The sequence below is a fragment of the Rhopilema esculentum genome, chromosome 2 (assembly GCF_057945365.1).
Source record: "Rhopilema esculentum isolate cy_ngs chromosome 2, ASM5794536v1, whole genome shotgun sequence".
NCBI lineage: Eukaryota > Metazoa > Cnidaria > Scyphozoa > Rhizostomeae > Rhizostomatidae > Rhopilema > Rhopilema esculentum.
The window spans coordinates 4,506,955-4,529,442 of record NC_142816.1 but is presented as its reverse complement, the minus strand read 5'-3'; the positions used below and the strand labels follow the sequence as shown (position 1 = coordinate 4,529,442).

The 22,488-nt window shown below is 34.6% G+C and overlaps 1 protein-coding gene across 1 annotated transcript; it reads left to right on the top strand.

Annotated features, from left to right (window-relative positions):
* The first annotated feature begins 45 nt into the window (after positions 1 to 45).
* Positions 46 to 21,621, top strand: LOC135695487 (condensin-2 complex subunit H2). Its single transcript, XM_065214595.1, has 23 exons — positions 46 to 199; positions 1,212 to 1,313; positions 1,741 to 1,796; positions 2,021 to 2,102; positions 2,729 to 2,803; positions 3,613 to 3,692; positions 4,605 to 4,644; positions 6,190 to 6,304; positions 7,734 to 7,799; positions 8,664 to 8,809; positions 9,582 to 9,635; positions 10,263 to 10,338; positions 11,105 to 11,236; positions 11,452 to 11,508; positions 12,718 to 12,788; positions 13,842 to 13,920; positions 14,829 to 14,936; positions 15,347 to 15,390; positions 16,287 to 16,388; positions 17,589 to 17,649; positions 17,769 to 17,809; positions 19,969 to 20,013; positions 21,172 to 21,621. Exons 1-23 carry the CDS (start codon positions 89 to 91, stop codon positions 21,313 to 21,315), a joined length of 1,887 nt encoding a protein of 628 aa, XP_065070667.1. The 5' UTR covers positions 46 to 88; the 3' UTR covers positions 21,316 to 21,621.
* The last annotated feature ends 867 nt before the right edge of the window (positions 21,622 to 22,488 follow it).

The following is a 22,488-nucleotide window of genomic DNA, read 5'->3' as shown; positions in this document are numbered from 1 at the left end:
CCACGCATTTCTATGGCCCAAATCGCCAGCCTCATTTCCGCCTTCGAGGAAAGATTAGTTTGCGCGCCAAACACATAAATAAATCAAAATGGTGGCGGAAGAAATCGAGAGGCCTGCTTGGCTTCAAAAACAAGTACGCGATCTCACCGAAAATTGGGAAATTCCGCTCGGTGATGAATTGGAAAAGTACCTCGATCAGGTTTGTATTGCTTTTGAATTTCGATGGTATGTTCGCTTTCATAAACACAACCATATAAAAGCACATCTTGGTAGCGTCTGAAATTCTGTTGTGTTTCGATCGTAGGTAAAACCTGTTATTCGAAAGACGATAAATATGATAATATAAAGCGAATATTTTCCTTGTTTTCCTCGTGATGCTCTAAACGAGATAATTTTAAGTTTTGATGCGATGTGATAAGAATCAGATCAGCGTTCCAGCGTCACGACCACTCATGTTCGATTTCTCATTATCATATACATTAGTCTCTAGAATGAATCCGAAGCGTCTCCTATTGAGGCATTTCATCTATCAAAGTATATCAGTCTTGTTTAGTGGGATTTACATTTCAAATGTAAACCCTTACAAGACATGAAAAAACATTTTAAATAAAAAATCAAGATGACTTTTTTGAGCAAGGTGAAATTATTATTTTTTTATTTATAGTGGTTAGAATAATTGACATGGAAAACTTCATGGTTTTTTGCCTTTAAAATTAGACCTTATTGCTCCAGTTCCCAGGGGCTTGGCACCCATCATGGCTTTGCATTTGCTATGTAGTTTTACTTTGTGACCCTCATTTTTTATTCTGTACCGCCACCATGATAAAACACCCTATATACTCATTGCATGGACCAGTCTGGAAAGTATGGCAGTTTTTGATGAGATCTCACACATGCAATACTCAATCAAGCCATGTTTTCCACGTGCAAACCGTCCTTTACTATTCATTTGACATGCAAATATAAGTTTTCTTAATAGTGCTATAGTAAATTTGGTGTGAAATCACAAAATTTTGACATGTGCTATCCTGACCTTGCCATACTCTGCAGACTGGTGCCGGGAGATTAATGCATGTGAAATTTTTTATGAGTGCTTTTTTGTCAAATTATGAGTACCCTTTTCAGCAATTGGTTACTTTCTTCTTTGGGTTAGTAAACATGATTGCAATTTCTGATGTCATTTGAATAATTGCCAAGTTGTTCATTTCTAGCTTGAGAAAGTTGAAATATCTTTTGATGGTGGCAAGACAACCTTGAACTTTATTGAAGCTGCAATGTTCATCCAAGGATCTGCTTGTGTTTATAGTAAGAAAGTAAGTCAATTTATATTTTTACAGTAAGTGCAAATATGCTACTAAAAGAAACCAAAAATAATTTGCAAGAAAATAGAGCAGCTATGTAGCTGTAAGCAGTAAACCAACTAGTTTCTCATCTCAGCCTCAAAATTTAAATACTAGCTTCTCTATCTTTTCTTTTAATAATTTTTTCTGCATCCTTGATTGTTTTACCTTTGATGATGTTTTTTTATAATTATTCTTCATTTATAACTGATAAAGAACTATTTACCAAAAATGGAAGTACAAATGAAAGGAATAAATATAGATAATAACCAGGTAGCGGCTAGATAATAATTCCAGTATTTAGTGCTAGAGGCACTTCCAGCATAGGGAATTTTGTGAGGAAAGGGCTAAATTCCTTGTTTTCCTGTACTTGTTATACATATTTTAATCATCATTCTAGGTTGAATACCTTTATGCCCTGGCAGTTGCTACTTTGGAAATTGTGTCAAGCAGACAGTAAGTAACAAAATTAATTCATAAATAATTGTTTTTGGAGATGTCAAATCTGTTTTCACAGTTTATAGAGTCTATCAAAAAATTGCACCAAAAATGTCTAGTTTAAAATAGCATTTAAATTTTTTGTTTTATCAATATGTTGTTTAGTTTCGATCAATGCTAGAAGGGTAATTGTTTAAGATTTGAATAACTTGTGTTCTTTTCTTGTTTCACCTAATTCTCAGTAAGCAATCCCAAGCACCCTCCGTTGATGAACATGGAAATGACAAAGACACAACATTTGATCAGCATCGAGAACACGATGAGGTGGCTATTTAATTTTTTTCAAGCTTATTCATTCAGTTTATTTATTCAGTGTTAGTTAGCTTTAGCAAATAAGGAGCACTGCAACACCCTAAGAATTAACAGCAATAAACACACATAATTAACCGAGGCTAATATTTTGTCCAAGCATCCTGGGCTTAATCATATCAAAAGTGATGAAACTCGGTATTAGTTAGTTATGTTGAAAATATTTAGTCACTAGTTTAGACATTTGTTAAATATCAGATCTGATTTGCTGGCAAGTGTTGCTTGACTAGATTTTTGATGCCCATTGACTAGATGAATACTAAAGGAGGGTACAAAAGAGGTTTTAAAGAATTTTGGCCTTTTTAAAAGGGACGGGTGCATGATGTATGATTCCTGGCATGCGAGGCCTTGCTGAGAAAAGGTGTTTGATCGCACTCGCACTTGTAATGCCACTAGAAAACAGGTGTGGAATGGCAGGATAGAGGTATCCTATGGGCTTCTTCTTGTAGATGTTGGATCACTATCACTTCTAAACATTTAGCGATTTATCTTTATAGCAGGATTAACCCAGAATCTGACATTTATTATCATAAGAGCAAAACTGTTTCTTCAAGTCATTTTAATGTGAATTTATTCTGCAGTTACTGGATTTGGACGATATAAAGGAATGTGACAATATTGAACTTAAGGAAGAATTGGATAGAAGTGATAATGAGGTAACTTTTACATTGTTTTCTTACTGCACAGCATAATTATATTGAGCTGCCATTAAAATATAGGCATCAAGTTGTCTCTAATCCCAACTTTTGGTTCTAAAGTTGGTCTAATTAACTAATACAGTCAGGAGATGACCTTCACTTCTTAAAGGCGCAAATATAAGCAATCCTTGAAGGTTTTAGAAACCTCTAAATATCAACTCTTCTAAACTGTACAAATATTGTTCTTCTTAAATTCTCTCATAATTAAAGCCATTTACAAGTAGTCTCCATCTCCAGGCATTAAAGACCTCCTTACAATACAAGTAGTCCCACATAGACATATCTTTCATTCATTTGGAATATTATGACATTTGTTGTATAGAACAAGAAGGTTCTAAATTGCTACTCATGGTTGCATATCAGGCAACTTTTTTGCAATGCAGTTGTAAATATATTAAGTTGTTATGACCTTGGAAGTATCGTGAATTTTAATGTGTGATGGTGTAAATTATGGGGGCGATTATGTATTTAATTAGATCCTCCATTTCATAAAAAAAGATTGAAGCATTTGATTGCTATCTATTACACAAACCCTTATCATGAGTCAACATAATCTTGTCATGTTAAGGGGTCCTGGACAGATCTAAAGCAAACTCGATTCAACATAATTGAACAAGAGCGGCTTAGTAGTCAACATAAAATTTTTCATTTTCATTTCTTAGCTGCGAGCTTATTTATTTTCATCTCAAAAATCTTTTTCAAAATAATTTTTCCTGATCTTTATTGACATTTAGCTTTAACACACAACAATTTGTTTATCAATACAGGTGAAAACGATACCAAGAATCCCATTTGCATTGATGCCAAAAAATGAAATGAATAGACGGGGTGAAGATGTTTTATTGAAGTAAGACCTTATTAGCCAAAGAACTTATTATCTTCTAAAGTGCTTTCATCTTGCATTTGATGATTTTGTATTTGAGAGCAAAATAAAAGACCTGGAATCTTTTGCCTTCTTTGTTTCTATTTCCAAAAGTTTTTGCATAATTGAAAATGCATGTGTTATCAGTTCTTTTCTGGAAGTTTAAGCTTTACCCTTTCTATTTTCTACGCTATGTTTTTATCTTGAAGTGTTTTTTTATAAAGCAGCTATTTAATTTGTGGAAACCTTATTGGTGATATGCTTTGTCATTCGAACAAAAGCTTGCAAGTGGTTTTGGCATGTCTTAGTTTCATAATTAGTAGATCCCCAGTGCAAGGTTCAATCATGTTCAACCTTTTGAATTATTTATTTGAAAACACAATAGACAGGTACAGAATACCAACAAATATCAGGCAAAGTTCTTATGAATTTAAGAATTGTTCTTGCAATAAACTGTTATATTACATAAGAAAAATTTAACTCATATTTTACACCAGGGCGTGTCAGTGCCTACTACTGCCAAAATAACTGAAAGTGGCCATTCATGACAATTTTTATGGTCTCTAATTGTCCTTATTGTTTGGGGAGACAATAGAGAGATATCTTTCTTTGAGTGAGCAAACCCTCCATCTTGGACTCAAAGAGCATGTGTATGGAACTTGATGTTATAACAAATTCATTTGACTTCAAGGACGGAGGCTTTCCTACTTATCATCAGGCTTTCACTTGTTTGTCTTCCCATCAAGTATGGCAATTGTTTTATGATCAATCATGACCAAATTTTGCTGTTTGTGTTTGCATTAATGGCCAATCAAGTACTTTAAAATAATGTTTCCAAATTAACACGCAGTAAAGCTCATCTTTTTTAACTTTGATTCATATCGCTTTGCATTACAGCCATAAAGGAGAGGTGATTGGCAGTCGCAATGATTTCAAGGTAGCTTCAAATTCTTATTATATAATGTGTATCATGAACAATCTGACATTTATTAAAAGAAAATTTTTAAGTTAAGGGATCATGCCCTTTGCCAACTTTTGACAAATTTTAATATAGCAGTAGCTAAAAATGTACTTCACAGAAAAGAAGATAAATGCCCACTCTTTCAAGTAAAGGAATCATGCCTTTTGCCAACTTTTGACAAATTTTAATATAGCAGTAGCTTAAAATGTACTATCCAGAAAAGAAGATAAATGCACACTATTTATAAATTCTGCAAGTTATCAAAATTATACTTTGTAGCCAAAAAGGATTGTGTATTATATCTTTAGCACCAGGTTGTATTTTTTGCTCAGTAGCTAAATATTATATTTAACTGCTTTTTATATTACATACATAAACCAAGCTTTCTACCCTTCGTTGACACATAGATGGTACAATCATACTCTCATAAGTCAGATCTTTACAGACCTGACAAAATAGTCTGCCTTGTGTGAAGTTTGTCTATTATTTACAATCACTACCAAAATTACTTGGAACACCCAACCCCCTACGCTGTGCTTTCTTTTCCTTCGTTTTCCAGAATACTACTACCTCCGTCCCCCTTTCCCCTCAAAACAATGTTGAAAGTATAGAAAAAATATCATACAAGCCACAAGAAAAAGCGTACTCCACAAACCCTTCGTTTTTCTATAAGAAGTCAACATTGTTCTTAGGGGGAGAGGGGGTTTGTTGAATTTGCCTTTGAAAACTAATGTTAGTGTTCCAGGACTTTTGGCAGTAATTGTATGCCGGATATTTTCTGACAAGGGAAAAGATTGGATGCATTTTAATACTGTGAGACTATTAGAGATAATTGAGCATGTTGGGTGAAATTGTAGTTTTTTCTGCAACATTTTTGGATAGGTTAAGTTAAGAACCTGATAAACCACCCTTAACATTTATTGAAAGTTAAGCAAATTTATAAAACGGCTTGGCCAGTTACATGAGTTTTTTTAGAGGGCCAATTAGATGACAATATGTATGAAACATGTTAGAAACATGAACGTTTGTTTGAAACTTGTTATAAACGATCAAGTCAAGTGAATCTCATTTTCAAAGGGTTTTAAAAAAGATCCGATTTACTTAAGTATCTGACATAAAATTCAAATTTATGCATAGAAAGTTAGTAGTATTTATACCAAAGAGACTAGTTCTACGCATTTTGTGACATAACTGATTGATGTAACCTTACTGAGTCCTGCTTACGTGAATTAGATCGTGTGCTAGATTCAGAGCTGGATTCAACTTTGATCGTGTCTCTGTAAGGTTTTTCTAATGACAGTATCTAAATTTTAAAACAGAAATGTCTATGAAAGCCCTTACTTGAACTAATTTACAAAAATGAGATCTACTCATAGAATTTCTTCAAATGCACGTGTTTTGACAACAGAGTTTTGGATGCTTTTTTCATTATTTTGACGATGGTTATTCGTCTTGATGAAGCTATAGAGAATCAAACCAAATTTAATCATTGTGATCAATGAAAATTCTGTTTTTTCCTAGTTAAACACCTGCAAATGGCATTCTTCTGGTGCACTGCTAATGGATGTTAACAGTATTTCAATGCTAGAGAACTCTATGTCAAGAAAACCAATGTCTACACCAGCAATGAATAAAGGTAGATCTCAATTTATTGCTCCTCCATTCTTGTTTATATACCGTATTTCCTCTAATGAACGCCGCTCTCTGATTAACGCCGCCCTCTATTGAACGCCGCACTTTCAGCCTATCTTTTATTATAAACACCGTTCTCTTTTGAATGCCTCATCTTGAAAAGCGGTGTTTATTAGAAAACAGCCTACAATTTGAAAGTTGTGAAAGTTCATTGGGACATTGGGACGAAGAGTCTGACGGAGACAGTGACATTCCTTAATATTTCTAAAACGTGAATACATCTTTTGTGAAGTTACAAACATTTTTCACACAATCTTTATTATGTGTTTTTGGGGAAAAGAAGACATTGTTTAGAGTCTGTGTCATCTTTTCATCGCACTTTTCTTGTCATTTTTCGTTTGACAAACACTCATTTGATAAAACATTCATTTTTCATTAAACGCTGCCCTCTGATAAACGCCACCCTCTATTTAACGCCGCATCTAAAAGTTGGATTTTGTAATAAACGCCGCGGTGTTTTTTAGAGGAAATACGGTAAGAGTAAAAGCGAAAGTAAGGAAAGGGCCATACTCAAGTATAGGAATTAACTTTTCAATTGGACACGAAAAATCTTTCGAGTTTTTTCCAGTATAGCTAGTAGCTATCTTATTGTGTGTCCATCTACAATCTTTTTTATAAGAACCAGTAAGTTTAAGTTCAGGCTGACTATTCTTAATTTTTTCGAAAATCCTGAGGCTGGGAATTGCTAGCTTTTTCGCTCTAGGGCGGTTTCAGGCCTCATTTGCCAACAAAGTGAATGAGACAACCTTCATTTGACGACAAGTTTGAATATTCACCGAAAAAATACCCTCACATGGCTAAAATACCTGGTTTTTGAGATAAAGCGTGGCTCAAAGTTGCACTTTACAGAACCTCGGCCTCAGTTTGTTCTTAATTTGTTCTTAACTTTTGATCAATTTTGAAGCTCATGTTCTTATAGGTAGAAATGTAAATTGATGGATATTTTTGGGAGGGTGAAGAGTACGAAATCTCCGACTGACAATAAGTCAATCGTAACTTTCTACTAGAATTGTACTAAGCCGTTACTTGCAGAACCTTTACCTTAGACGGGCTGGTCATTTCCTTCGATTTGCCGATTACTTTCATATTTCCGACTAATTCAAAGACGTTCAAAGATTGACACCAACCTCCCTGCACCTCTCGTTATTTGTGTGCCTAGACTAGTGCTGGTATAGTTTTTAATGGTAAGTTGCCGAAAGAACTGTAGTTGAAATTTAATTGAAACTGTTAAAATTGTGTAAACATTTAAATTAGATCTTCATTAACGATAATATTTTATGTTTTATCATTCAATATAATCTGCTGTATGCCATTTTTATCTAAAGTATATGGCTAAAAATATTAAAACTACCCACACTCTTTTCAATTGTTAGCAAAACAAAATGGAATGATGGACATACAATCTACTGACGAGAATCTATGCCATGCATTGGCAACTGGTAAGTATTGGGTACTTTGGTTAAGAAAACTGGCTGTTTATAGTATCAGCTATTGTCTCTACTCTATCCATTATGCTAATGTTGAGACTAATGAATTCATGGTATTATTAAAGGCAATAGACAGATGCTAAAATGGCGTAGGCCACTGTCAATCAAACATTGACCAATCAATAAGCATGGTACAACTCACACGGTTTTGGATTGGTTGATTATTGACTAATAGATTCTTACACCATCTAAATATCTGTCCATTTCCTTTAATTTTGAAAACATAATGTCATTCACCATTCTTTACACAACTAACGCCTTATATCTTCTTTCTTGTCAGCATGGTATGTACATTTATAAATAATAAACATTACTGTTTACCGGCCTGTCAAAAAGTGCTCGTTGCCGTGTGCACACTATTTGGTGTATAGAACAGGACGGTTGTGAGTTGCTACTCCGAGTTTTACGCTTTATTCGATCAACAGACAACTGAACGGCGTTAGTATGTGAATATACAATTAAATGTCAGTTTCAGGAGCGAGTTGCAAAACCCGGATTGTTTTTCAGAAATGTTGATGGAGTATCAGTTCCTTATATACATCCAACTTCTTGTTTTTCTATCACGTCTAAAGACCCGTGTTGGTTCATGTTTTATGAAAATTACTGTTTTACCCATCTGTCATAAAGTGTTTAACGCTGTCTAGGCCTAGGCACAACTGTACAAGCTTTTGTGTCTAGAAAAAGGCAATTCTAATTTGCAACTTTGAGTCTCACGCTTAAAACGATCATCAGATATGGTAATTAGCATATTTTGCATGATTAGCATATTTTGCATGATTAGCATATTTTGCATAATTATCATATTTTGTATCATAGCTGATGCTCAAGCTGCTATGGAAATTGAAGATTGCAATGCGAGTTACGGTGATAATCAGGGATTTGGTGGACATGATGATGATGATTTTGGTGAAAATCAGTACATGCCATCATCACCCCTTTCAAGATCTCAAGACAACGTGAATGTACCAATCATAATTGAATTCTAATCAGCAGAATGATTTTTCTTATGGACACATGAAACAAATCCTCCATAATGACCTAGCCTAATTTTGAGAATATAAAATGTCATATTCAACTACTGAAAATGTTCTCCAATGTCCACAATCAGTCCGGAGGTCAACAAAACGCAGTACTGTACAGGCCATCACAAGAGCCGTAGAAAACGAAAAAGTAGGAGAAAAAGAAAACAAAAGTTAAAAAATGAATGAAATAAGAAATAAGTTAAAAGAAAGAAAATATACAAAAAGGAAGGAAGAAAATAAAGAGCAAAATACTTGAAAAAGCTAAAAAAAAATTGAAAATACTGTTTTATAGAGATGTTTGTCCGGTAGTATACTTTTCTCACAGAGTTCGAAAGGCAATACTCTATCATGGTTCCTAAATGTAACTGCCACAACAACTTTCCTTAAAATATATCTGATTTGGCCTTTTGAATATCTGAGCTCTTTTGAAGGCTGTGATTGACCCCTACCCAGCCCCCATCCCTCCTCTGTTGCTGCTGTTAACTATCATATCGAGAAAGCTAACTGTATTGCATAAACATTTTATAAGATATAAGCACTTGGATTTATTTAAAGAAATATTTGTTCACCCTAACCACCCTAACCATTGGCATCATATGGAGAAGCTACTAAAGACCTTTACAAATTCAAAAAAACATACAATTTTACAGATTTGAATATAGATGATAAGCAACGCAGTCTGCATTTGTACACATACAGAATATTGTTTCAGGTACCTGAACTTCGAGAAAGGAGGCAAAAAGAGATAGAGAATGCCAGAAAGGAGGTACATATAAAGAGGTCTTAACATGTAAAGGTTGTTATTTGAATGCTGTTCAAGCTGATTGATCAAAACAAAGAACCAATTAAACGGGTTTTCTGTCTAGTGGTTTCATTCGTCCAATGTTCCACAGCTGAATGCAAATTACAATCGAGTAAATATTAGGCCAATAAGGCGATCTATGTTTGCAAAATGATCTGACTTTTTAGAATCTTGAAATTCTATTGTATATACATAAAGGGTATTTTCTCTAAAAAATCAACACCTCCTTTGTTAAACATGACTACAGTTACTAAAAATAGTTGAGACTTTTCAAGAAAGGTTCATGTTTTCTCTTTCCTTCAAAATAACTTCCCCCTTTCACTGATTCAATGCTGAGTGCATGTTTTTGAAGCACAAATTATAGAACCACTAATCAAATATCGAGTCAGGGGTGAGGGGGATTCGAATTTACAGGGGCAACGTAAATTAAAAAAACGCAAAAGCTGCATTTTGTCTCAACATGTTTGTCCAGAATTGTAGCTTCCGGATGGTTTATTTCTTTATTGCTGGTCATGCTTTCGCCCTCTCTGTCAATTATAAATTCTAGATAAAACTCACTGACTTCTGACATTTTGATCACCTTTGTTCTAGGCAATTTGGGAAAATCCATGGGAGGAGCTTGATCCATATACGGAAATGAAATACAAAGAAAAGCCTTTCAAGAAAGGTGACTATATTGGGTGATTTAACTTCGTCTGTGTATATATTTTGCTAAACATCAGCTCCAGACAAGTCGCTTGGAAGCATTTACCTAGGCACTAAGACAGGAGTGTATGGCTTGTAAAAACCCTACTGTATAGTTTCTGCCAGGGCATCACTCTCTAGAACTTTAGTAACCTTGGGCTTGTTAAGCTTCAGTTTTTACATGTATGTAAATCAAGACGGGCACCCTTTCTTGGACGGGGTTATTAAGAGAAACCCCTTGACATGTGAAGGGTAGCATACATGAATAGTCCAATATTTACCTTCTCCCTCCCCATTCAATCTTGGAGCGTATGCATTTTACTAATAGCAGAGAATTGAAAATCGACCTTGGGGAGAATTGATGCAAAAACTCCATACCACCTGACCTAAATTTTTGTTTCATACAGCATTATTTCCCTGGTCTTGTTTTGTAGATAATCTAGCCCCTTTAGGGTACTGCCTATCGTGGTCTTGTAAGTTATTTAACAAAATTAAAGTTAATATTTCAGTGCTGCAAAATATTCTCCGTATTTGCATTACTGCATTTGAAATCATGTTTTATGTGTTTGAGGAACCGAATCTTGATATGGTTTAATTATTAAGTAATAGACAGATCTCGCCATTGAACAAGCAGAAAGAAAATAAATCTCTTCCTGTTTTTGTTCTGTTGGTTTAAGGTAGGTCTAAGCTTTTCAGAGATGTGGAATAAGTTAGGCTGAAATATCATACATCTCAAAATTTCGTTACAGGAAGGACATTCAAAATTCCGCTTAATTTGAAGCTTCCTGGGAAAGAAAAAAAGAGGAAAAGAAAGAATGAACAAGCTGGATCCAGTTTAGAAATACCTGTTTGCCCGATCGCTGAATTCTGTGGAAAAGATTGTATGTATAGCTCTTGAACTAAAGAATGAATCCTAAAATCATCAAGGCTAAGGGGCCCTTTACATGAGACCCGAAACGAAACTCATGCCGGCACGAGCTCATTTCGGGTCTCATGTAAAGGGCCCCTAAGATATAAACATAAATTGAAAATCATCTATGTTTTGATGTATCTGTGTTTTTTAATGTGCCTATGTGCTTCTTATTTTACATTGTAGATCTAACTTATCGCAAATGTCCTGGTAAATCAAAAAGCAAAGAGAAATGGTTTCAAGGTAATTTTTCATATCCCTGTCATTATCTCAAGGCAATCGGCATTTACTGAGGTCTGTCGACGGGAAATTGGCTAGTTTTTGCGTAATATTGCTTACATGTCTATTGAATTGCGAGAAAATGATTGACAGGTGGCTTAAGTCACTTTTCTATCTGTTAATTTCCTTAAAGAACAGCCAAGTGCAAGTTGCCTTTATGCTTATTTACCAAATAAATATTATGCTGCTTAATTTTCTTTGCCAAAAATACATTGCCATAAAACCATTTCAACTAAGCCGCCTTGTGTTGGAGCGATCGAGTCCTGGGAATAGGGTGGTGCCCAGTCTTTCTCCCGTCGACCACTGCGTTGACATGTCTTTCGTGATAAATCGCTTCGGCACATGACCTCAAAGTTTTAGTTAGTTGGCTATTGTGGCTGAGTGTGTAGTAAGCACAATTTTGTTACGAAAATCACGTACATAATCTCACAAATGGAATTTCTCTATGCTCCGACCTAGACTTTACAACAAATTGGCGCCCAACGTGGGGCTGGGGTATAAGGAAAATATTTCGAGTTGAATTGTGAGATTAAGCGAGTTGGAATGAAACGAAATGTCAACGCAGTGGTCGACGGGAGAAAGACTGGGCACCACCCTATTCTCAGGACTCGATCGCTCCAACACGCCTCGAATTGAAAACCAAAAACATTTCTTCCCGTTGCCCACTGATTCCATGTTGGGATTTAGTGCCAAAGATTCACCTTGGATAGAAATTTGCACTTTTTTAGTTCCAGTGCTGTTGATTGTGTGAGAAAAAGACGTTTGGATTTCTGTAAGAGATTCTACAATCAAAAGTCATTGGGAGGGGGGGGGGGTACAAAACTACACCCCCAGATGATATTTGCGGTCTCATCTCCCAAACTCATTTGTTGTCAGACTACAGTTGGCAACGAGGCCGGCAGTTCGAGTGATTTGTTTCTAGAAGAAGAACCCAGTATAATGAGGAATGTTTGATTGTGTGAAAGCAACGTGATACTTTGATGCTAATGAGGGGGAATTGATCAAGAGGGGCTTGTCTGAGAATGGGGGCCTATTCGAGAGCGGTGGGGAGGGGGGGTGTATTTTCATACTCTTTAGGAAAGGCATGTCTTGTGTAACCTAAAAGCTGGATAATAAATGCCATTAATGTTGGATCAAAGATTGTTTTAGTCTATATTATTGTCTCATTCACAGAATTTGGGTATTTATACCACATTGAAAATGAAAAGCGAAAAGAAGCAAGAAAGAAGGAGCGGAAATTATTAGTAAGTTATGTGTGTTTATCATAAAGAGTACCGAAGTGATTACGTCACACAAGCTATTTTTTAGAATTTTTCAATTTTGATCCCATAACTAGCTCTATTATTTCTGTAATTTTTTTCTTGTAATGTCTATCTTTCTATCCTGTAATCATCAAACCTCTGTAATTTCATTTTGGTTCATAACTTTGTGAATCAGGCCAGAATAACAGTAATCAAACTTGAAATATTTCATTGGCCGTATTTCGCCCAATTTTGAGCGTATCTAACTGATTTTGCATATTGGGAGGTATCTTATGCCGTTCGTTCAGATAATGTGGTCAAATTTGGAGACTAAAAATTTTTTACGACGTCACACTTTCGTTCTCTATGGTGTATAGATGACCTAGGCTTAGTACCATTAATTCTCGCATTAGCCCTTTTGGGGCATATTAATTTATTATGATTTTATATAAAAGTAATTTGAGGGGGTCTTATACAAAGGTAGACCTATTTAAATTTTTCAAGGGTAGACAAGGATTTTAAGGGTATTAAAAGAACCAAGGATTTCAATTTTTTTTTACTTTTTGAAAGTAACTTACGCATGTACTTGAAGGTGCTATATTCCATTGAATATATGACTTATCATTGACTAAAATAATGTATTGTTTAAATTTTCATGTTAGGCTAGGTCTTTTACGGGAATGGGGGCTTGTTTACATATTTTTTTCCAGAAGGGGAGGTCTAATTTAAGGGGTGTTGTCACATCTTTAGGTATCTATGTTTCTTAGCATAAATTTGTGTGTCCGTAGCTCTTTAGTGATTTGTTTTTATCACAACAGCAGTTGCAGCTTGACTAATTTTTTCTGCTACTGCTCTTTAGTCTGTATCTGTGAAAATTCATCTCTTAAAGCTTCCAAGGATGAATAAAAAAAGATAATAATAGCCCTATAAATATTTTTTGGCCACAAAAATGGAAACTAGAGGATTTTTATCTTAATTTATTTCTTAATAAAATTTAAAACAGGATTAACTTTAAAGAATTTGAAAATTCAATAACTGTGATTAATCTACTTTCAGGCTTCTAGGTTTACTGAAGAACAAATGGCGGATATTGAAACAATTGTTGAAGCCGCTCAAGATGATGATTATGATGGTGGTAAGTTGCAACTGATAAATTCAAGTAAGGGTAATTTAGTTTATATGCTAGAGGTATTTGGCTTTGCCAAAATCTGCAGATAGTCGTTAGGACATGGACAATCTATGCATATGGAGCATTGATTCGTTCCTCATCTGGATATAACAACATCACCTCACAACTATCAACTTAGATCATGACAGGGAATCAAGCTCTAGATTCTTGAACTGTATTTTATGATTCTAGCACTGAACTATCTTCAAGCCTCTCCTCGTTACAAAGAAATGCAAACTCCATTGCCCAAACGTTTTTTGAAGCCTCTACATACTCTCCATACAGACAACATTATACAACAGACACCTCTGTACAATTATTTTGGTCCTAGATTGTCAAAACCTTCTTATAAGAAACACTATACAACAGACAATTACACTGGCCTAAAGACATCCATTAAATTGAGGCTCCACTATATAAGCAATTATCGAGATTGAGGATTTACAATCAGTTAACATTAGAACTATGTCAGTATGAATAGAAAAATGTAGCCATAAATTCACATTCACACAAAACAGAAAGCAATCACTACGTATGAAGTGTCTTTTATCCATCTGTTGTATAAAGGTGCATGCTACTGGGAATTATCCATTATCGGTATCTGTTCATTATTGTAAGGTTTCCGTCATTGTGGTGTGTCCAATTTTTGGTACTGAGAGTTTCCAGTACTGACAGTTGTCTGTTATCTGTTATAAGGATTTGTCCCTTGTAGTGTAGTGTCTGTTATTAAGAGATGTATGTTGTCGAGAGCTTGGTTGTACTCAATTTGATGCAAGTATTCAGCAGTCTGCAGGCCACTGTGCTGCATCTTTCTTACTTTACAGTTTCATTTGATCGAATAGACCTAATAGTTATATACTTTCTATTTTCTAAAGGATCAGACTACGATGGGGGTTTTGAGATGCCAGATCCACAGGCTTATCAGCAACAGCCAAATGATGAAGCACCAATAGAAACGATTAGGCAAGGAGACCCATTTGAAGGTATATAAAAATTTATTTGGCATAGTTATTCTCGATTGACATAACAAAAGATGTAGAGATATAGAGATGTAAAGAAACACGGTGAAATAAAAAGGAAATTTTAGTAACCTTAAATACTATTATATTAGCATAAATGGATACAACTTTTCCAAGAACTGACCTAACTGGTTTTACTATGACCTTATTTTACACAAACAAAAAGAGGGAGAGATTCAAAAGAAAACCTATGAACTTTGTCAGATATTCGTTACAGCAATCTCTCATTAAATGAACAAACAACGGCTTAAATTTGTCTGCAAGCTGTAAACCTTTGCTATGTAATTTTCTTTCATCTATGTCATTTCCCCTCCTTTTTGTTGGATTTTTATAAGATATGAAGGTGCTAACTACATTTTTATTGTCATCTTTAGATGAGATTCTCACAAGCTATGAAGACCTTGTTAGACAACATATTGTAAGTTTGAATTATGTTATCCACTTCCTGAAAATGTGTTTTTCCTGTGAGCAAGACCCATATTACCAAAAACATCCTAGAGCACAAAAAATAAAGTCTATGAACTTTCCGTGCTAGGGGAGGGCTTGCTAAGATGGTTGAAATTTTGATATCATTTCACTACTCTTTGCTTAATATAACCCCACACATCTTCCAGTCAATAAATTTATCCTGCTGGATTTACTTTTGTGAGAGCATTGTTCCTCTGGCCCTGTTTCTTTTTGGGAGGGCTGTATTTTATGCACACTAATGCATTCAAGAAGAGACCGGGCACCAGATAGTAAGAAGGCTGAGCCTTGGGTTCGTTTAAGATGCAGGAAAATGCCCTTTCAAAAAGATGCTTCTTTGCATCCTTATTTGTTAACGGTCCAATTCATAGAAGATTTTAATTACTATGAAAAGATTTGCATTAGGATTACCAGAATGAAGCCTAGTTTTTAGGGATTCGATAGCCATTGGAAAATATCCCTCTGTAGATGCACTCGTTGCTGAATTAACATGCAGAAGCTTCAAATAGTTACAATTTCGCCTGTTAGGCAAGGTTTTGCAGGCATGAAATTTGAAATTCTCTGCACAATATCATCGAAACATGCAGCTTCATTCTCTCTAAACAACATTTTGAAAAGCCAAAGCTAAGCAGCAAGCAATAGTATATTGACATTTTCACCAAGATGCTTAAGTTAATGCTCAATCTAATTGCCTCATATAGCTGATATTATTTGGCTACTCCCTAGCTGAATTTGTTTCAACTGCACTAGAATTTGATCCCAGATTAAAAATTTACTGTGTTTGAGGCTCTAGACTGGTTTAACTGACTTATCTGTTATTTAAATGTAGCATTTTAACCTTTTTGATAGAATAATTACATCGATGAGGCTGAGAATTATGCTCAGCAAACTGAATTATCAAAAAGAGTTAAAGAGTGGCAAGAAAAGATTTTACCTGTTCTTGAGGAGGAGGTAACTTAACATACAACATTACTAATTTTAATTTCTCCTTGAACGTTCTTATCATGTTAAAAACCATTGCGCTGTTGTGCTCTACCAAACACTAGACGACTTACTGGAGAGATTTAGATGCTTATTTTTTAGTGTTTAATGAACTTGCACTGGAATTCTAACAAATAGCATGTATACAACACTGGCAACAGTTTATTTGTTATTGATAGGATGATAATAATTAGTAATATGATGTGGGAAGATGCAACAGTTTATTTGTAATTGATAGGATCACAATAATAAGTAATAAGATGTGGGAAGATTTTGGGATAAGAATCCTTTAGTGGGTGGAAGAATGGTTGTTTTTGGAACATCCATTATTACTTACTGTGAGGAATTAAATAATATTCTTAACCTTTGCCAATGTATAGTCAGGGGAAAACAGCAAAGTAGGTTGATTTTCTATCAGTAAATCTGCCATGTGTCAATTTTTTCCCACGTGGTATTGTATTTTGTTGAGGTGATGTGTTTTGGGAAACCTTATTGTCACTGTGTTTACATTCGGCCGGTTCTATTATATGAAAGCGAATGCTGGGCACCAATCATTGAGAATATACGCAAACTACAACGTAATGACCGAGCCATGATACGATGGGCTTGGAAGATCGCAATGTGAGCTTGGAAGGTCGCTCCAGCTCCTATTTCTTGCTAAAGAAACTAGGCATCATTAACATAACATCAGCACTGTGATAAAACAGGTTGTGGTGGTATGGACACGTTTGTCGTAATGCAGGTAGCATCAAGCAAGCTGCAGACATGATAGTGGATGGTAGGCGTGGTCGTGGTAGGCCAAAAAAAACTGGGCTGACACCATACATGAAGACAGGAATACGTACATGGAAAATGACACATTTCGATCCAACGGACAGATTCTTGTGGAGGAAGTTACTGAAAACTAACAATATCCCCATGCAACTCCCTTCAAAGAGAAACAACACGTTACAGGAATAATAATGATGATGATGATGATGATGATGATGATGATAGTTATGATTATGATTATGATTATGATTATGATGATTATGATTATGATGATGATGATTTTGATAATGATTGTACTCGGGCTTCTTTGCATGGATGTACTGTATACTGTAATAAATTCTACTATTTTCAGTTATGTATTTCTTCTTTTTCACGCATTTTCCTTTTTTTACGTTCTAGGAGAAGCATGGCTCCTATGATATACACCAATATGGAACTGAAATATTGGAGTCATTTTCCGGTGAATTATTCTCACTTCAACATTCTTTTACAAAATCATTATTTAGCTGCTTCACTATAAAAAATAAAATGAAACTGGTATCATAATAAAAATTGACCCTTTATCTGTCTCTGTTGCAGGAACACCAAAAACAACTTTTAAAGATATTGTCAAACACAAGGTAAACAAAGATATGTCACAATACTGCTTATGTCTGTTAACAAATTTTCACAAAGGAGTGCTCTTTCCATCAAATTTTTTATAGTTTCTCTGATATATATATATAAATACTCTGAGAAGTATCAGACAAAAACACTTTTAGTTTGTTTAAAAATGTTTGAATATCAAAGTGATTTTCTTGAAATCATCATCACAATCAGTATAAATCATCATCAGTCATCAGTCCTTCCATATCCACTGAAGTTGATGATTTATTGTCAAACTTTCTTGATTTTTCTGTTTCATCAGTTGAAAGTTTTCGTAAAATCAGGGCTCTTCTACTGGGGCTTATTCTGTTGCTTCTTGCTTCAATATTTCCCACTCTAGCTCCCCTTCTTTTTTCTTCCTCTTCTGAATTTGTTTTCTTTTTCCACTCATATTGCATTTTGTGCTACGTTGATGATTGCCTTTGCTCTGATCTTCCTTCCTTGTTCAGTAAAGCTTCAACTTGTTTTGTCATCTTTCAGCTTTTGAATCAAAATAGCATTCAGTCCTGGTAATATTAGGCGTGCAATCGCACACTCTCCAAAAACTGCAGAGGCGTGCCCGAGTCACTCTGTTTTGGTCAAAACGATAACAAGGTGTTTCCATTTTTATATGTTCTCATATCCTTTGATCAAGCTCTTTTTGATGAGATTGAATGGTTCCCTTTTTTAATGCTGTTCCCAATAAAATGATTTGTTTTGAAATGATTCCGTTTTCAAATGACTTGACTTTGAAGAGCGTTTTTGAATGACTCCAGTTTGGTATCGAATGACTCCTTTTTTTACCGTATTAATGGAACTTAAAATCTAAAATGGATTCATTTAATTCCGTTCTCACACGATAACAGAGTAATAGAAACAGGACCTAGAAACCTGTATGCTTTTTGCTAAATTATTTTGTTTTCAAGAAACTTCTTCCGAATTCCGTAAAAATTATTTGGTTGTATGAAATCCTAAACTTTTCAAGTTGTGCGATTTCCAGAACGCCTGCAAATTTGATATTACCAGGACTGAGCGTTCAAGCAATTTTGGCTTTTCTTCACTTTGATCTTTCATCCAGTTTGGAATTTAATGTGCATTTAGATTTGAAAAATTGCCCTCTTCAGCCATATCACATTTTCTGGATCTTATTTTGTCCAGAAATTTGGTTATTCACACCACAAGCACTAACCTCAGCCCCAGCAAACAAATAATGTTTGCCAAAAGTCTTAATAGGAAAAAGTAAACTCCATGATTCAGTTAAAGGAACTAATTGACACTGATGTAAGGAAATTGTGAAAATCATCACCCTTATGATAACCCATATTGCTATTATGGTCATCACCATCTTCACTGACACCATTTTATTTTTTATCAAATGCTAAAGTTTAGGTTAAACACAGTTTATGAAAAACAAACCTTTTTCTGAATATAATCACCTCTGATATCACCGCATATTTCTTGCATCTGAAAAAATAAGCAAATTGCACACAGTTATAGCAACATAACATAAATTCACTCTAGGATTTAAAAATTAATTTTCATTTAAATTTCATGGAAGATATATGCATGAAGCATCCCTGGTGGGTCATCTCACATTATCAAGTGTAAGCGCCAATGTCTAAGGGTCTAGAAAACTGACCCTTATTTCTTCTGATATTTGATTCCAATTTTATTTCCCTTTTCTTTGAAACCAAAGAAAATTTATATCCTTTTTCCAGAAATCAAATAGTTGAAATAAGGCCAAACAAAGAAAAAATAGAAATTATATTAAGATTCCCATATCATATACCCTGTTTTTTATTTACTATGTCCTAGAAATATGACGAAATTCAACCCCTTGACAATGAGAGTGGACCTGCCGGGAAAGCACCATGAATGCAAATGCCATCATTTCTTTAAATAGCCTTTCCCTTTCACATAAAACAAGCCAAATGTTAATGATTGCACTCTTTGAATGAGTGCCAAATCCTCAGGTGTGAATTCTGCTAATAGATTTTTCGTCTTACCCAAAATATTAATCACCTTTGGATAACTTGTTAATGAAAGCAAAAATGATTTCTAAAATTTTGTCAATTTTGAAGTCACAAATTTCAATCTTTCCTTCATAAATATTTTGGAACCATTATAGCTTTACTATAGTTTTTTTCCTTTCAAGGAGCGATACCAGATATGCAGATACTTTTTGTCAACTTTGTTGCTGGTGAGGATTTTTTTTATTATTGATGTCAAATCATAAATTTTTGTAAAACTGGACTCCTTGAAATTTAAGTGTGTGTTCTTTTTGCTTTATTTTGATCTGGATTGGAGGTTAATTTGTCAACTAATTGTAAAAATTAACATTAATTGTATAAAATAAAATACAATACAAACAAAACAATTACAAAACAATTACAAAAAATTACAAAACAATTACAAAAAAAAGTACAAAACAATACACTGTACTACATTACAAGACTACAAAAACCCCAAGCATTGTTTGGAACATAAGCAGCCCACTCCTTAGAATATAAGCAGTTAATGTAAATCCTCAAATTAGCCCCCTCAGGGCTTATTTATTTTTTATATTTTTAGACGGGGGGTCATTCGAGGGGGCTTATACGAGGGGGGCTTATAAAATTATATAGACATGAAGAAGACATTACCAAAATACCTTGTGTATTTTAGTAGGAATTTATTTATTAATGTTTAATTAATTATTACCAAAAGTATGAATTTTTGTGGTAATTCAATAAAACACCAAAGCAACCTCAGATGGCAACAATCAACAAATAGTGGAGGGCCAATTTGAGGATTTGTGGTACCAGTAGGCGCTTATTCGAAAGGGGGGGGCTTATTGACAATTTGTAGTTAGGGTGGGGGCTTTCTGGGTGGCTTTTTTTGGGGGGGGGCAATTCGAGGATTAACAATAATGTATTCATTTGTTTGTGCTAATGATTTTAAAAATACACAGCAATGTCTTTACAGCATGTCTTACATCATCATCATTACATTTACATTTAACAACCCTTTGGGTCATACAAATGTCTGCCCAGTCAACTACAACATTAAAATTTTAAAATTTACTGAGGTGATTTTGACATAGGTTGTAAAAGGTATCTGAATTTGCCTGCATCACAATACTGTCTGGCAGGCTATTCCATACAGAAACGATTGAATAAAAAAATGAAAACCTAACAGCATCAACCCTTCCGAATTTTACAACCAAAACTATAAGACAAGTTTGAGAAAATAATCCTTATTTTTACTTTGCATTTAGTTCAATCCTCTTTAATTTCAGTTTAGTTTAATTTAATTCAAATGCTGCTTCATGAAATGCATATCTCTCTTTTTTAACGTACAGGAACTATTTACTTTCCAGGCAAATATGAACAATGTTGAAATTATCCCCCCTGAGGAACAGCTATCAATGGACATGATAAACCTGAAATTACTGGATACAACTCCTGCCCATCAAGCAATATCAAACTACAAAGCACCCTCTTTGATAAATCAAGGAAATTGAATATCGTTTACTGAAAGCAAATTGTACAAAAATCATCATGTTTTTATTCATATTTTTTGTTTTATTACCAAGTAGTTAGCTTGTTTTTAATTGTCATTTCCCATGAAATATTGTTAGTGTAGGTCAGCTGAAGGCTCTTTTTGAATTCAAATAAATGGATCAGCTTGCTTTATTACATTTAGCAAAAGAGAATCTACCCTATACATGTGTATAATAACATTTTTTTCAAATTCTAAACCAGCTCCACTTTGTAAGACATATCTTCTGAAAATTTATATCTATTATGAGGAAAATGTCTAATTTGAACTGTCTTGTTTTGTTTGAAATTCTCTTTGTAATCTTGAAATGAGTATTACTTTGGCTCATATGTGATGTTGGCTTTTGTACCCCTGAGAGCTATATAGAACTACTGCCCTAGAAATGTCTTGAGACTTTAGTACATCAAAATATTCATTTTGTCCAAAAAGTCTACCCACACTGTACTGATTCTTCAAAAACAGTTTTCATATATTTTCACTAATGATAGATTATCCCAAGCAAAACTTTAGAGCTCTAGCTTGGATTTTCTTGCATATATGCTATTCCTGATAATTAAGTTATGAATCTATTAATAAACTGTATTTTGTCTGATGTCAAGACTGTACTTCAAGCATGCCTTAGGGCAACCTTAATGGAAAGCATCCTTGATTGTGACCCAATACAAAGCTATAATGGTTGCTCACTCTGAATATTCTGACATGTGGATGTATAACACATTATTTCATCTCTCTCTCTCTCTCTCTCTCTCTCTCTCTCTCTCTCTCTCTCTCTCTCTCCCTCTCTCTCTCCCTCTCTCTCTCCCTCTCTCTCTCCCTCTCTCTCTCCCTCTCTCTCTCCCTCTCTCTCTCCCTCTCTCTCGCCTCATGCATGGATAATTAACTTGTTCATCTTATCAACACTGAAGAATCACTGAAGAATCACTTAAAATAGGTAAGATAAATAGGCAAATAGGTAGGATACAAGTTTAAAGAAGGAATTGTGTTGTTATGTGACATAATCAAGTTATCAAACTTCACATCAAAATTGAAAGTGATCTGTCTTGATTTTGAAATCTCAAGGGTTTATTTAGTAGCAACCTGTGAAGATAATTTGTAAACATTTCAAACAGGCCTAAATTCCCATTGATTTTATTAT